The 17,582-nt window shown below is 41.2% G+C and overlaps 1 protein-coding gene across 3 annotated transcripts in view; it reads right to left on the bottom strand.

The window, feature by feature from the left end:
* Window positions 1-4,434: 4,434 nt before the first annotated feature.
* The window catches only part of MTRF1 (mitochondrial translation release factor 1), a 44,823-nt gene continuing 31,675 nt past the window's right edge, over window positions 4,435-17,582 (bottom strand). The window contains exons 8-10 of one of the 3 annotated variants that reach the window (XM_055426026.2): window positions 15,476-15,612; window positions 12,472-12,570; window positions 4,435-5,778 (exon numbers count right to left, since the gene is read on the bottom strand). In XM_055426026.2, the coding sequence (XP_055282001.2) occupies window positions 5,665-5,778; window positions 12,472-12,570; window positions 15,476-15,612 (350 nt within the window). In that variant the 3' untranslated portion in view covers window positions 4,435-5,664. Of the gene's footprint in view, window positions 5,813-12,471; window positions 12,571-15,475; window positions 15,613-17,582 lie in introns of all 3 variants that reach the window. The other 2 variants (XM_055426025.2, XM_055426028.2) reach the window with 2 other exon arrangements.

Below are 17,582 nucleotides of genomic sequence, written 5' to 3'. Positions count from 1 at the left end.
CTCAAGGCCACCCCTCCTGACCTTGAATGTGGAGTAGCTCCTCTCGGCCCTCCTGTGCCCACGCAGCCACTGCCTCTTGGACGTGGGACAGCTCCTCTTGGCCACCACCCTGACCTTTGGCGTGGGGTAGCTCCTCTCGGCCATGCTTCTGTGCATGGTCGGTTGTGCCGGAGCCGGCGTCTCTCGTGTCCGCGCCGCCGCCGGAGCCAGCGTCTAGATCCTTGCTACTCCAAGTGGTGTCTGTGGGCCATCATGATCGTTGGTCATCACCTGGGAGCTTGTTGGAAATGCAAAACCACGGGCCCCAAACCTAGTGAATCAGCATCTGCCTTATGGCAAGTTTCCCAAGTGATTGGTATAAACACCAAGGTTTGAGAAAACATTAAGACAGACTAATGAAAAACATTAAGGTAAACATCAGGTAACAATAATCAATAAGAAAAATCTTTCAAATAAACAATACTCAAAATGGGAATTACTCATAGAAGCATTAAGAATATAAATAATAGAAACAACTTTATGCCTATACATTCGAAAATTAGTTGTCTCGCATACAGGGTTACCATCGTATACCATCTTTTAAATTCCATATATATGCGTTAGTATACTGTATTGGTGTTTTTCTTTCTGGCTTATTTCACTTTTAGAGAAGCTTTTTAAGGCAGCTTTGACCGTTGAGCCTCTCAATTTTATCTTTATTTTTATTGCATTAATACCTGGTATGTATTAGTTGCTTTCTTTTCTTTATGACTATTTTGTTTATTTTGCTAACTTCTTAAACTGGCTGTATACTTGTATACTCATTGCTTTTCCTTTTTATGTAAACCTCTACTACATTTAAGGCCTCAGTGGATAATGTATTCCATATCCCGTAGGTTTTAAGACTTTGTATTTTTGTTATTTTTTTGTAATGATGTGTTTTTTAAATGCCATATACTCAGTGAGTAATATAAACACATTGTAAATTTCAGTTTTCTAGCAAAAAATTTAAAAGAAAAAAAACATTAAGGTAGACTATCTTCATTTTGCCTTGTTTCACATGATGTTTTAAAAGTTCAGTTCAGTTCAGTCGCTCAGTCGTGTCCGACTCTTTGTGACCCCATGAATTGCAGCACGCCAGGCCTCCCTGTCCATCACCAACTCCCAGAGTTCATGCAAACTCATGTTCATTGAGTCGGTGATGCCATCCAGCCATCTCATCCTCTGTCGTCCCCTTCTCCTTCTGCCCCCAATCCCTCCCAGCATCAGGGTCTTTTCCAGTGAGTCAACTCTTCTCATGAGGTGGCCTTACATTTCCTTAAATAGAGGTTTCTCTGTTACGTAGCATGCCTGAAAACAAAAATCTGTTTCTGAACTTCCCTGATGGTACAGTGGATAAGAATCCGCCTGCCAATGCAGGGGACACAGGTTTGATCCCTGGTCCGAGAAGATCCCACATGCCATAGGGCAATGAGCCCATAAGCCTAAAACCTGTGCTCTGCAACGAGAAGCCACTGCAGTGAGAAGCCTGCACGAGAAAGCCTTTGCTCAGCAACAAAGACCCAGCACAGCCAAATAAGTAAATAATTTAAAAAGAATGTCAGCTAATAAATTCAGAGAGAATGAAAGTCTGAGAACATCACCATTTTGTAACTCCAAATATAACAGATGTCTCAGGCAAAGCAAGAATCATTCCTTGATGTTAAATCATTGAGATTAAAGGTCATTGGGTGTATCAGTTACATATTTGGGTGTAACCAATTACCCTAATAATTAGTGGCTGAAACCAAGAAACCATAATTGACTCGGTGTCTGAGGGTCACGTCCTGGAGTAGGGCTCTCCTGAAATCATAGTTAAGACTGTCCACAGTCATTTCAGGACACAACTAGGGGTACACGGTCCACTTCCATGCCCACTCATGTGCCAGCTGGCAGGCTGTTGAGGACTGTTGGACCAGTTTTGCCATACAATGAGGCTCTTTCCATAGGGCTGGTAATGACAGCTTCTTGCTGCCACCAGCACGAGTGACCCAAGAGAGGCACAAACAGAGCCAGAAGCGAGTCTTTCTACAACCTCGTATCAGGTAACCCACCACTTCCACCATATTCTGCCTGTTAGAAAAGAGTCAGTAAGTCTGGTCCACATTCAAGGGGAGAAGATTACACAAGTGCGTGAAATGCCAGGAACAGGGATCACTGGGGTCATTTCAGAAGCTGCCTTGCACAATGAGAAATCAAATGTTTATGATGACAAAGTATTACCCTGCAGATTATATACTCATTATTAAAGAAAGCATGGAGAGCTTGCTCCATTTCCATTACTATGGAGAGTCTGCCAGCTTCCAAACTTAGCATTACTAACAGCAGGAACTTCCTGATATGATACAGTATCACGATATCGTCTATGAAGTAGTCTTACCAAATGTGTTTAATCTGAATTTAACTCATCTTTAGACATAATTTTACATTATAGTACATTAAATTCTCTAGACCAGAATACTGGAGTGGGTAGACGTTCCCTTCTCCAGGGAATCTTCCCAACCTGGGGATTAAACCCAGGTCTCCCTCATTGCAGGTGAATTCTTCACCAGCTGGGACACTAGGGAAGCCCATAGTACATTTAGGGGATGAATGAAAGTTACCAGCAGCATGAGCAAACAGCCAGACAAATTTAGAATGTAGACTATTCTACAAAACAACCCTGTGGGACTCTTTAAAAGGTCCATGTCATGTGGGAAAAAAATGGGGGGGTAATTTAAAAACTAAAGAGATACTGGCAAATGTAATGTGTGAATCTTGGTTGTATCCTGGATTGGACAAAACAAAAACAGCTAAAAAAAATTTGGGGGATAATTGAAGGAATTCTTATTTGTAATAGCTATTAGGTCATTTAATACAATTATTATTATATTATTAATATACAGTGGTGGCTCAGATGGTAAAGTGTCTACCTACAATGCGGGAGACCCGGGTTTAATCCCTGGGTCGGGAAGATCCCCTGGAGAAGGAAATGGCAACCCACTCCAGTACTCTTGCCTTGAGAATCCCATGGATGGAGGAGCCTGGTAGGCTACAGTCTGTGAGGTCACAAAGAATTGAACACGACTGAGTGACTTCACTTTATTAGGTCATATAATACAATTATTATTATATTATTAATATACAATTAGTGTGATAATACAGTGGGCTTCCCTGATGGCTCAGAGAATAAAGAATCTGCCTGCAATGTAGGAGACCCAGATTGGAAAGAGCCCCTGGAGAAGGGAATGGCTACCCACTCCTGCATTCTTGCCTGGAGAATCCTATGGACAGAGGAGCCTCATGGGCTACAGTCCATGGAATTGCAGAGTTGGACACGACTGAACTTACTCCTTGGAAGGAAAGTTATGACCAACCTAGATAGCATATTAAAAAGGAGAGACATTACTTTGCCAACAAAGTTCCGTCTAGTCAAGGCTATGGTTTTTCCAGTGGTCATGTATGGATGTGAGAGTTGGACTGTGAAGAAAGCTGAGCGCCAAAGAATTGATGCTTTTGAACTGTGGTGTTGGAGAAGACTCTTGAGAGTCCCTTGGACTGCAAGGAGATCCAACCAGTCCATTCTAAAGGAAATCAGTCCTGAGTGTTCATTGGACGGACTGATGCTAAAGCTGAAACTCCAATACTTTGGCCACCTAATGCAAAGAGCTGACTCACTAGAAAAGACACTGATGCTGGGAGGGATTGGGGGCAGGAGAAGAAGGGGACGACAGAGAATGAGATGGCTGGATGGTATCACCGACTCAATGGACATGAGTTTGAGTGAACTCCGGGGGTTGGTGATGGACAGGGAGGCCTGGCGTGCTGTGATTCATGGGGTTGCAAAGAGTCGGACACGAATGAGAGACTGAACTGAACTGCACTGAACTGAGTGACTAACATTTTCAATTTTCAGTGTGATAATGGAGTTATAATTTTTCTTAGGATGTGATAAAATATTTAGGAGTAGTGTTATAAGATCAGAAACTAACTTTTAAATAGTCCAGGGATTTCCCTAGTGGTCCAGTGGGTAAGACTGCATGCTGCCAATGCAGGGGGCCTGGGTTTGATCCTTGGTCGAGGAATTGATTCCATATGCTGTGAAGTGCATCCAAAAGATAAAATTAAAAAAAAACAAAAAAACTTTTAAATAGTTCAACAACCACTGTATGTGTGTGAATCAGAGAAAGAGAAAAAACAAATATGACAAGATATTAACAATAGTTGAATCTAGACAATATAGTATTCATTGAACTGGTTCTTTAAAATTATTTGTAAAATTTTTCTGAGTATTTGATTTTCAAAATAAAAACTTCAGAAAAAATTTTCCTCTCATTTTTATTTCCAAATAATTCAATTGGTCTTAAAACTCTATTTTAACCAGTCTTTTCTGGCATACAGTTCCTTTCTGGCATATGGTTCCTTTCTGAGGAACTGTCTAAAATAACAACCGCTCTCTTTTTTACTTAAAAAACTTCCCAAGAACGAGTACTAAACACAGTGTGCCACTCTGAATTAGGGTTGGTGACATATTTTGGTTCCCTGTTCAGCTGGAAGCTCTTTTAAGGTGAGGACTAGGTTTTATATGTCACAGCACAAAACCGACCCCAATGAATTACTCACATTATACCACATTTGTGAACGTTTATTAAGTCAGAATAAGAAACAGAAGCCAGACAGTCTGCTTTAAATATTGACTTGTAGTTTGCACAGTACAGAGTTCATTCAGCTCTCACAGAGCTCAACCATCTGTATAATAGTGCACGTTACAGACTCCTATTATTTACAACTTTTATTTTTTTAATTTAAAAGTAGTAGTTTAAGTCCTAACACTGACATGAATAATGGTACTTTGTCTTTAAGGAAGTTTCTAAGTTTATATCACTAGATTTTACCATGGGCAAAGTCCTGAAGTAACAGATTTAAAATGTATTTAAATTAATTTATAGATGGTTAAGAGTTGGACTGTGAAGAAAGCTGAGCGCCGAAGAATTGATGCTTTTCAACTGTGGTGCTGGAGAGGACTCTTGAGAGTCCCTTGGACTGCAAGGAGATCCAACCAGTCCATTCTAAAGGAGATCAATCCTGGGTGTTCATTGGAAGGACTGATGCTAAGGCTGAAACTCCAATACTTTGGCCACCTAAAGAGATGAGTTGACTCACTGGAAAAGACTCTGATGCTGGGAAGGATTGGGGGCGGGAGGAGAAGGGGACGACAGAGAATGAGATGGCTGGATGGCATCACCGACTTGATGGACATGGCTTGAGTGAACTCCGGGAATTGGTGATGGACAGGGAGGCCTGGCGTGCTGTGATTCATGGGGTCGCGGAGAGGCGGACACGACTGAGCGACTGAACTGAACTGAAACAAAAAAGGTAAACACAGAGAACAAATGATCTGCTCTAAACCACACAGTCAACTCTCAATACTTTCTCTTTCCAATGTTGCATACTTCGGTTCCACATGAAGTTGGACTGTACTTTATAGGAAACCTAAAATAAAACTCTTAGGTCAAGAAACATGACGTGATTCATTAACAAAATATTTTTGTGAGTACTGTATATTTTTAGCTGCACTTTATCAACTTTCTAAAGACTTCCTTGCTTTGGTCTGCTTCTTGATGTAGGCCCATTTCATTTCTATAATAATAAATTATAAATCAGACTTTATTTGACTAATTTAAGGTTTTCATCCAAAAATTCAGTAATGGCTTCTTCATCCGCTGATTGAAGCAGTCTCTGAATTAGCTGATCCAAGCACTTCTCCCCACATAAAAATTCCTGGTAAAAGACAGTTATCATGAAAACTTGATTACTAGAAATAAAGGAGAAACACACAAAGAATTAAGCATTTATGTATTTTGTTTCTTTAAAATCATTATTTAATAGCAACAAAAGATTACTAACCTACAGTGTAATGAACACAATTGCTAACGTGGGAGGATTCCCTAGTTAGTATTGACTTTTTATGTAAAAAGTGAATCTAAAAAAATTAAATGGAATTATACTCTTTCTTAAATAGTTTAAATTAGCATTTTAAAATTAGCCAATCTTCCAAATTCAAATTATTTAATCCAGAAGTGCTTTATAATAGTTCTGTTTTTTCTTAAATTAGGAACACATTGGCTTTAAAATCTGAAGTCCTGTGTATTGAAAAATAGTTATGCTGAAATATTTAGGGGACAAGTGTCTTGAGTCCTACAACTTGCTTTCTAGCGCTCAGCGTATACATAGAGCGAAAGAGGAAGTAGAGGCGGAAGAGAAGGCAGGAACAGCAAAACGTTAACAAAGGCTGCGTCTAGGTCTCGGAATGCATGTGTGAGCCAGTCGTTAAACATGTGTGCTTCAACTGTCCAAATACAAAGTTAAAGGAAAAAGCCCCTCTTCTATTAAACCTCCAGATAATTCCACTGGGTGCAAATTGTTTCACTTAAGACTTCCCAGCAGTCCTCCCTGAAGTTTCTCTAAGAAATGAGTAAAATAATGGACTATGAGCACTTTTCTTGTGTTATAAAGTTTCTGTGTAACAGAATTGTTGGGATTAGTGATTTAGCAGAGCCTCCTCTTTTGGAAACGCTCAAAATCCACACATTCACTTAACAGAACTATTTTAATATTGACATTTGGAACACAGACCATTTAAAGTTTAGATGTAGGCATGGACTACTCATATTTAGTCTTTCCTGAGTAGTCTTGAAGTTAAATTTCAGATTAACTGTACACATTTGTCTCTCAATTAAACTGAAGGAGGAAAGATATGCCTTACTATCTTTGTATTCTACAAAACACTAGCATATAGTAAAATGTCGATTAAACTTGATGAAATTTTAAAACTGATTTATATACCATTTTGAACATAATTTGAAACCTGCTTATAAAATTAGTGTGCCCTGTAAACTCAAATTATTATGATTACTGCCAGTGTGATTTCATCATCTGAAAATTAGGTTAAAAGGGTCATTACTCTTATTGATAATCACATCACGTTTAGAGTTCAATTGGATTAACCAGAGTGCCAGTGATACAAAGATGATGGAGCTGTAGTTTCCAGCTTTCAGAAGCTTACAATCTAGGGGGGAGTTAGGCAACACATAAGCATAATACAGTGTAAGAAATTTTTTAAAAAGGAAGAACGTTTTGAATTAGATCTTAAAAAGAGAATAGTATTTCTCCAAATAGAGACAAACAGAGCACTTCAGTCAAAAGAATGAGTATGAAGAGAGGTATGGAAACAGTACAATGAATACCCAGGGCAAGAGTAAATTTCCAGTGTAACTGGAATACAGGACAGGAGATAGGATGGTGCTAAGGAATCTGTACAGGGACTTTCAGAAACAGAATAAAAATACAAAATGATATATTTCATGATGGTGGTGGTGTTTAGTCGCTAAGTCGTGTCCGACTCTTTTGTGGCCCCATGGACTGTAGCTCTCCAGGCCCCTCCATCCATGGGATTTCTTAGGCAAGAATACCGGAGTGGGTTGCCATTTCTTGACCCACAGAATCTTCCCGGCCCAGGGGTTGAACCCATGTCTCTTGTATCTCCTGCTTGCATGTTGATTTACCACTGAGCCCCCAGGGAAGTGGCTCAGATATTACATGGTAATCTGAGCTTACTATCTAGATAAGTAAAAAAAAAAAAAAAAAAAAAATTATCTATAAGGGAATTCATAATAAACATATTTCTGGCTGGCTCAGAGAACCCAAGGGCAGGAATGTAGAAGGCTACTGCCACCACCCTGGGAATGAAGCTAAGCGTCAGGTATAAGTTACGTGGGAATTCATACTGAGATAGGCCTGGGGGCTGGGCCCCTTTGCTGCAGTGCTGTGATGCTGGCAGCACTGGATGCACCTCTCCAACAAAATACAAAGAGACTGTATGGGCGGAAAAATAACTTGCGTGCATGGGCAGCTGAGGTAAATTCTGGACCCCAAAAATACAAAAAGAGACCAAAAAACCCAACTGTGATTTTTTGAGGGGCATGGAGCCAAAAGAAAAGCTTGGTACTATGCATAACACCATAACGCCACCTAAAGTGAAAGTGAAGTTGCTCAGTCGTGTCCGACTCTTTGTGACCCCATGGACTGTAGCCCACCAGGCTCCTCTATCCATGGGATTCTCCAGGCAAGAGTACTGGAGTGGGTTGCCATTGACTTCTCCAGGGGATCTTCCCGACCCAGGGATCAAACCCGGGTCTCCTGCATTCCGGGCAGGCACTTTAACTTCTGAGCCACCAGGGAACACCACCTAAGGGGTGGTCAAAACACCTAAGCCACCCCTACTCTCACCCAACATAAAGAACAAACTCATCCCTGCAACCAGAAGAGAGTACGTAAGGGAAACTGTTATTTGTTCCTGCCCCAACTGTGCTGCAGCAGGGGCTTGAATGAAGCCTTACCTGAATTCCTAGTCTGGTGTCTACTCAACTTCTATTCATTAGGGAAGGCCAAGAACCCCGATCACTAACAATACCATCAGGATTCTCTGTATCCCGTTCTCCCGGTTTTGTTCCTTTCACTACATCAGCTGTGGGGCATCCCTGCTAGTCCAGTGATTAAGACTCCCCGTCCCAAAGCAGGGGACACGGGTTCAATCCCTGGTGGGGGAACGACGATCCCACATGCCCCAGGGCAACTAAACCCACGTGCTCTGGAGTCCACAAGAAGACCCCGTGTGCTGCAACTAAGGCTTGACACAGCCAAATAAATAAATGCATATTAAAAAAAAAAAGATCAATATATCAGCTTCCAGTGTTCCCTCACTGAAGACTGCTTCTCGCTATGGCTGGAAAGACAGCTTCTAACCACTTGTAAGCTTTACATATTTCAGCTTCATCCACCAAGAGAGAAGGAGCATTTTTGTCTCTTAATTTAAAAATCCTGGGAAGAAGCTCATTGACTGGGGCTTGTCTGGACTTCCTTACCAAACAAACCAATTATTGTCTTAGGTCAAGATCGTGATCATGGAAGGACAGAGCCGCTCCATGAGGAGCTCTGTGCGAGGAGCAGGTAGGAGCCCGGTTGTAGAATGACAGAGGAGGGCTGAGCAGAGACCCTCAGGCGTCCACTTTCTTTCCTCTCCATGCCTCCGTTCAGTCCCACAGCAGCTGCCCTGGGGCTAAGGCCTTTATCACTCTTCCTGCCTCATCTGTTGGGTTGGCCCAGAAGTTCCTTTGGGTTTTTCCATACGATGTTACGGAAAAACCGAACAAACCTCTGGGCCAACCAATACAACTGTTCAGTTCCTAAATAGTTCAGTCTGACTAGTTTCTTTCTCTGTCCTGTACACAGATTTTTCAATTTTTTTTTTTGAAGGACAGGACCAGTACCATTTTATTTAATGTTGTAGGAAATTTTAGGTTACTTCTTAAAAACAAAAGCCAAGAAATTCAAAATTCCCAAAGTGACAAGGCAGGAGATAAGAACTCTATAATCCAAAAAATGCCGGGTGAGCTTCCAATCAGAGGGAGGAAGAGGTCACTTCAGTAGCTCACACAACAGATGTGGAGAAACCACAGGGTTGAGATGGGTGTGGAAAGGGCAGGTTAAGCTCTCCGCTCGCCTAAGGCAAGAGATCTTTCAGCCTTGAGAGGGACCGTTTGTAAGTGAATAGGTCTAACAGCGGAGAAGGCAATGGCAAGCCACTCCAGTACTCTTGTCTAGAAAATCCCATGGATGGAGGAGCCTGGTAGGCTGCAGTCCATGGGGTCGCTATGAGTCAGACATGACTGAGCGACTTCACTTTCACTTTTCACTTTCACACATTGGAGAAGGAAATGGCAACCCACTCCAGTGTTCTTGCCTGGAGAATCCCAGGGACGGGGGAGCCTGGTGGGCTTCAGTCTATGGGGTCACACAGAGTCAGACACGACTGAAGTGACTTAGCAGCAGCAGCAGGTCTAACAGAGAAGGGGCTCGGAGAGGGAAGATCGTGCAGAATTTTACATCAAGTTGCTCCTGGCCTTCAGTCTGGCAGGTCGCTGAGGGTTGTGGACCCTCCTCCCTTTATGCCCCTCTGAGCCCCCGCCGTCAGCAGAGCTGGAAACCACACATGTGTGCCACTCACGGCCCACACACCCTCCGCTCCGGGTCAGTGGCTGTTTGTGTGGTGAATGGCAGACTTTCCTGCTCCTCCATTTCGCTACCTGGGAAGGCTGACACACAGGAAACACTTTGACTTTCCTGTTTCAAACACACAGCAGGACATCTGTCAAAGTCCAAGGCTACCCACTCCAGTGTTCTGGCCCGGAGAATTCCATGGACTGTACAGTCCATGGCCCCGCAAAGAATCAGACACAACTGAGTGACTTTCACAGTTCTCTTTATAGGGATATCAATAAATCTCGTAGTGCTACAAAAATACAAGTTGTCTGAGAGGTTTACAGTGGTCCCCAGGGCTGTATGAGGAAGCTAGCAATAATTAAAAGCGAATTAGTTCAATTAAGTTACAGTATCACCCTCCAGATTAAAGGGCTCTGATATTAACTGACGTGGCAGCCAACGTGATCCTGAGAAGGAATCCTGCTGCCAGCCATCTTGCCTCTTTGATACCAGAATGAGCTCAGAGGGAGTTCTGTTTAGTAACTGCTCTCGCCTCAAGACCTGCCCACCCCCTTGGTCTGGGACATTCTCCCCCAGGAGAGATGTCGGGATTGGATGAGATTCTGGAAATGAGTAATATGGAAAACGTCCTAATATCAGGCCACCAACAATGAAATTACCTTAAGAGTCTGAGTAGTTTAGTCGCTAAGTCATGCACGGAGTGACCCCATGGACTGTAGCCCCACAGGCTCCTCTGTCCGTGGGATTCTCCAGGCAAGAATACTGCAGTGGGCTGCCATTCCCTTCTCCACAGATTTTAATGTTTTACCTCAACAATGTTTTTTTCATACCATTTTCAAACCTTTTCCCTTCACTAATACGGAGCATTTTCTTTGCTTCCCTTTAAGTTGGTTGGTGATTAGCAGAGCATACCAATATGACTATCCTTGTCCTTTCTGAGGCTGGCACGCTAGTTTAGTTAGTAATAATAAATTAGTATTTAGGCCAAAGTCATATATTTTATAACTATAAAAACCACTGCTGAGCACCTGTGTGCCCTTCTAAAAAATATTACTGGTCACAAAAATGTAGCTGTCTCATGGTAAACCATCACCACTATAAGAAAAACAATGCAAAAATCATGTTGTAACTAGAACAATATGGCCAAACATGTTTGGGTATTACTACTGTGTGTTTCCTGAGGAAAGGGAAGTTGGTAAATATTTTCTCCTTTTCAACAGGCTATTATGTTCCTATGCAAGACGGCCTGAAATTGCTGAGAAGACAGAGGAAGTGGCATAAGAAACACAGAAATTTCTAAATATGTTAAAACTATAGACATTTCTTCTGTAAAATCAGGACTTTAATTCTGTGTATAAAATGAGACAGAATCAAGTGAAAGAAGCCCAAGGTTTCACATGGTAGCAAGGACAAGGATCAAAACCTTCTACCTCCTGCCTTTTCCACGTAGTCCTTTATGGGAACCAGTTTATTTTCCCTTTCAGTGGAAGAAAAAAAATTTTTTTCTATGCTTTTTTGTTAATGGATTACCGTCAGTGAGCCTGGCGACATGGGATTTAGTTAGGATAATGTCCAAATCAAACTGACAGGGTCTTTTCCCTGAAAGCATCATTGTAACACCTGAATCTAATGATACACATTGTGGCAGGCAGAATTCTAAGACGCCCCTTGCCGTCCACACCTTGGCAAAATCCTCTTCCTTAAGAGCAGGCAGAAGCTGTGATGATGATCACTGCAGTGATCAGATGACTAATTAGTGATGCTTTTCCAGGTGGGACTGACCTAAACAGGCGATCCCTTAAAAAGGCCATTTCTTTAAGAGTTTCAGTGGGAGAGGGCCCATCGAGGGGACTAAACAGCAAGCAACTGTGGACGGCCTTTGGGAGCTGAGAGCGGCACACAGCTGATAACCAGCAGGAAGATGGGGACTTCAATCCTACAACTTAAGGAAACAGACTTCTGCCAGCAACCACATAAGCTCAGAAGAGGACTTCAAGCTCCAGAAAGGCACGCCGGCTGGCCAGCACCTTGATTTCAGCTTTGTGAGAGCAGAGAACTCAGCTCTGTCATACCTGGATTTCTGACATACAGTAACTTAGATGATAAATAGGCATTCTTTTAAGGCAATAAATTTGCAGTTACTTATTATATGGCAATAGAAAACTGAGAGACATACTGAAAATTCATTAATACACTGTGATTGCATCACAGAATTTTGAATTTAAAAGATAGCCTTTTCATATTGGCATAAAGAGTATATTTCTTATCAGCAAACTAAGAAAAATGTTTGCAGATTTGGGGTACTAACATAAACTATCTCAGTTACATGGTAATATTTCAAAGATTACTCTAGAATTTGACTGCACTTTCTTAAAAAATTAAAGGCATATGAAACATACTCAGTGTTATTACCTTAATATTACGAACTTCATATGCTATCCTGTGGTCAGTGACTCTATCCTGGGTGAAATTATATGTCCGGATTCTCTCTGACTGGGCTCGTGTTCCCACCTGTGCCATAACAAAAAGCAATTCATAGTTTAACTTTATCATTATCTTTATTACAATGGAAAAAGTGCTTGCAAATTACTTTTCTATTTTAACAGTTTAATTATTTTCTAAATTCAAAGATACAAAGTGACCAGGAATAAGAATGGGCAGAACTTACCGTTGAAGACTATAGTTTTGTAAAGCTTAGTTATGGGATAAGAATCAATGTTTCTTTGGTACCTCAAACACGAAATATTTAAAACCAAATTACCTTTCTATATCAGTCAGTTCTTCCTGTAGTTTCTGTAAATGACCCCACAATGTTCCTTTTGATCTAAGTAGGGAACTTGACATTCTACACACTTTGACAGACATTTCATGGGGGCTGACTATCTGGCAGGCTTTGATATAGACATCGAAAGGACCTTCAACTCATCTCAATTCTCCCCAATTCCAAATTTTACTATATCCTGCCCTTGCCACTTTTATTATCATTCAAGGGCTCATTACTTTCACTATATTCCTGTAAAAATTAATCTTCCATTTCTCTGTTTACTCTGAGTTGCCCTGCTTAGTTCTCCTAAAGCACAGTGTTTTGTTTTGTTTTTTGTCAATTTCCTTCTTTGGCTCCTTGACTACTGCTGCTGCTGCTAAGTCACTTCAGTCGTGTCCGACTCTCTGTGACCCCATAGACGGAAGCCCACCAGGCTCCCCCGTCCCTGGGATTCTCCAGGCAAGAACACTGGAGTGGGTTGCCATTTCCTTCTCCAATGTGTGAAAGTGAAAAGTGAAAGTGAAGTCGCTCAGTCGTGTGCGACCCTTAGCGACCCCATGGACTGCAGCCTACCAGGCTCCTCCATCCATGGGATTTTCTAGGTAAGAGTACTGGAGTGGCTTGCCATTGCCCTCTCCGCCTTGACTACTAAGCACTCACAACTCAATTCAGCATTCAATTGTACTTCATAATGTGGCCAACTTTCCCAACATTACTTCTGAAAATGTGTGAACCTCAAGAATACCACTTAGTATGCCATTTCATTATTATGTGCAAGTCTGTTAGCTAAAACATCACCTCAAGGGATGCACTTCCTAGCACTCTTGTACCATCTGACTTTTCTGGTCCCAACATGAAAAATATGTGATCTTCCTCCTTTGAAACCCCATGCACTTGGAATCTTCGTCACGGCACACCAGTTTACCTTATGCGATGGTTATTCACAGTCTAGTCTGCTCACCTGCCCTCCCTCCCTCACACACAAGGCACACAATACCCTGTCTCACTCGCTTTCACTTTTGATTTGACAATTTATTGTATTATTTATATTTTATTGAAGCATAGTTGCTATACAATATAAGTTACAAGTATATCACTTTTACTTTTTAAGATTAAAAAAAAAAAAGCCATTCCTACAACTTACAAAGCAAACAGTATGAAACTAAACTCTTAAGTATGTCTGAGCATCTGGGAAATTGTTGAAAAATTCCAAAGCCTAACCTAAGAAATACTAAATTATGGGTAATATATTTTAAAAACATTCCCCAGGCCATTCATTCCGCAACCAGCCAGGTCTGGAAACCACTATCCCAAAGCATCATATCAGAATCTCAGCATCCGCAAAGCTCTTCAGGTGCCAAGTGGAGCCGGGGTTCAGAACTTGGCACAATGCCTTCCATAGAAAAGCTCCTGTATATACTGGCAGAAGAAAAACTCCTAAGCATTAGAGACACCTACTAAAAAACTTCACACAGATGGACAAAGGGAGGCAAGAAGGTCTTTTCTGGCCTTTCAAAACAAACTACTGAAGCAGATACAACCCTCCAAGTCTGCAAAAAAGGCCAATCGCCAAAACTTGCTCTGAAAATTACTGTGTGATGCAAAAATGTCAAATGGCAAGTAAAACCCAATGTCTGGGACTTCCCTGATGGTCCAGAGGCTTAGACTCTGTGCTCTCAATCTTTGGTCAGGGAACTAGTTCCCACATGCCGCAACTAAGAACCAGTGCAACCAAATAAATAAATAAATATTTTTTAAAAACCCTAATGTCTTTCATTAAATGTGGCAGAGCTGACAGTGTTTAAGATTGATATATTATTTATCCTGTCACTTTTACTATCTGCAAGTTAGTAAGGGAAATAAATGAAAAGGGCAAAAGTGTGAAAGACTAGGAAATCTACACGAAAAGAAAAATTGATGTTTAGTTTTATACAATCTCATTATCCTAACAGGCCACAACATCTCCCATATTTACTGAAGTATAACTACCTGCAAATAACACAGAAACACAGATTTCTGGGTTCCACTGTCTCGTCCAGTTTCTCTCAAAGACAAACCTTATGTTTTCAGAAGTTAAAATCATACAACACTTGGTTTACTTAAAACAATGACATTTATTCATTTTGGTTAAAACTTATCTATGTATATATTTGTGTAAATAATAATATAAACAGTACAAAATTTTAAAAGTAGAAGAGTATAAACAAAAAATAAATCTTTTTTCTATTCTTTGTTCCCAGACTACATCAGAAGCAATCACTATTACTAGTTTTTTGCATGCCATATATTTTTGATTCCACATAAAATTATAATAAAAGCATAGGTTTTAAAATTAAAAACCTGAAAAGTCTCTTAATTTCTAGAGAATTGTCTTTTACACTGATTTCCTCTTAAAGATAACTATGATATAAACACAGAACACAGCTGGGAAATAATTTTTAGTTTATACGTATCTCCTCTCCTTATTTGCAAACTGGCATGTCTGAGTTTAGCCATAACCAACCAGTATTAAATTATTGCTATTTACAAATGAACATGTTTTCCAGTGCTCCAAGGTAGTTCCATTAGATTAAGAATATTTACTCCATTTTCTACAGAAGATGATGGCTTTCTGTACAGAGCCATTAAGTTATTTCACTCAATAAATCTTACCTGCAGTTTTCTTGCACTTCGTTGCTGACACTTGTCTTTCTCAATAATCTGCTGGTAGAGTCTAGCTCTTAACACACGCAGAGCGATTTCTTTGTTTTTTATCTGGGATCGTTCCTGCTGGCATTCCACTACAAGTCCTGAAAAATAACAGGCGTCAGAGGCAAACAGTGCGTGTGCACGCGCTCACTTGCTCAGATGTGTCTGATTTTTTTTGTGACCCCAAGGACTGCAGCCCACCCAGCTCCTCCATGCATGGGATTTCCCAGGCAAGAATGCTGGAGCAGGCTGCCACTTCCTGCTCCAAGAGATCTTCCTGACTCAGGGATTAAACAGGTGTTTCCTGCTTTGTTGGCAGATTCTTTACCACTGAGCCACCTGGGAAACCCCAAGGTGTCTATTACATCACAATAAAACTGATAAAAAAGATAGAACTGAGGAATGTTTTAAAGGGGGAAAGGTTAATCAAGAAAAGAATGAAAAACATTTTAGATGAAGTACACACCAGAAACTATACATAAGTTATGATGGTAACTGCTGTAGATGGCTTTTTAGATTCTGATCTCTAAATAAGGTGTTTCAACTTATAATACAAATACACATTTACTGAAAAAAAATCTGCATTTATATAGACCCAGGTGGTTCTAACAAAACGTGGTCCACTGGAAGAGGGAATGGCAATATTCCAGTATTCGTGGCAAAAGGATATGACACTGGAAGATGAGGCCCCCAGGCCAGAAGGTGTCCAACATGCTACTGGGGCAGAGCAGAGGGCGACTACTAATAAGCTCCAGAAAGAATGAAGAGACTGAACCAAAGGGGAAACGATGCTCAGTTGTGAATGTGTCTGGTGCTGAAAGTAAAGTCCGATGCTGTAAAGAACAATACTGCACAGAAACCTGGAATGTTAGGTCCATGAATCAAGGTCAATTGGACATGGCCAAGCAGGAAGTGGCAAGAGTGAACGTCGACATCTTAGGAGTCAGTGAACTAAAATGGATGGGAACGGGCGAATTTAATTCAGATGACCATTTTAACTACTACTGTGGGCAAGAATCCCTTAGAAGAAATGGAGTCAATGTTTTGCAGTACGTGGGTGTAATCTTGAAATGACAGAATGGTTTCGGTTGGTTTCCAAGGCAAATCATTCAACATCACAGTTCAGTTCAGTTCAGTTGCTCAGTCGTGTCCGACTCTCCGCGACCCCATGAATCACAGCACGCCAGGCCTCCCTGTCCATCACCAACTCCCGGAGTTCACTCAAACTCATGTCCATAGAGTTGGTGATGCCATCCAGCCACCTCATTCTCGGTCGTCCCCTTCTCCTCCCACCCCTAACCTTTCCCAGCATCACAGTAATCCAAGTTTATACCCCAACCCCTAATGCCAAGGAAGCTGAAGTTGAACGGTTCTATGAAAACCAACAAGACTTTATAGAACAATACCGCAAAAGTCTTTTTTATCACAGGGGACTGAAATGCAAAGTAGGCAGTCAAGAGATACCTAGAATATAGAAAATTTGGCCTTGGAGGAGTACAAAATGAAGCAGGATCAACACTAGCAGAGTTTTGTCAAGAGAACACGCTGGTCATAACAAACACCCTCTTCCAACAACACAAGAGACAACTCTATACATGGACATCACCAGAAGGTCAACACCGAAATCAGATCGATTATATTCTTTGCAGCTGGAGATGGAGAAGCTCTACACAGTCAGCTAAAACAAGGACTGGAGCTGACTGTGGCTCAGATCATGAGCTCCTTGTTGCAAAATTCAGACTTAAATTGAAGAAAGTAGGGAAAACCACTAGACCATTCAGGTATGACCTAAATCAAATCCCTTATGATTATGCATGGAGGTGACCAATACATTCAAGGGATTGGATCTGGCAGACAGAGTGCCTGAAGAACTATGGATGGAGGTCCATAACATTCTACGGGAGGTGGTGATCAAAACTATCGCAAAGAAAAAGAAATACAAGAAGGCAAAGTACTTGTCTGAGGAGGCTTTACAAATAGCTGAGAAAAGAATAGAAGTGAAAAGCAACGGAGAAAGGGAAAGATACACCCCACTGAATGCAGAGTTTCAGAGAATACCAAAGAGAGATAA

Source organism: Moschus berezovskii, chromosome 13, assembly GCF_049115385.1.
Source record: "Moschus berezovskii isolate FMDL1 chromosome 13, NW_MosBer_1.0, whole genome shotgun sequence".
Classification (NCBI taxonomy): Eukaryota; Metazoa; Chordata; class Mammalia; order Artiodactyla; family Moschidae; genus Moschus; species Moschus berezovskii.
The sequence above is the reverse complement of the archived record's forward strand: the minus strand, read 5'-3'. Positions and strand labels throughout refer to the sequence as shown.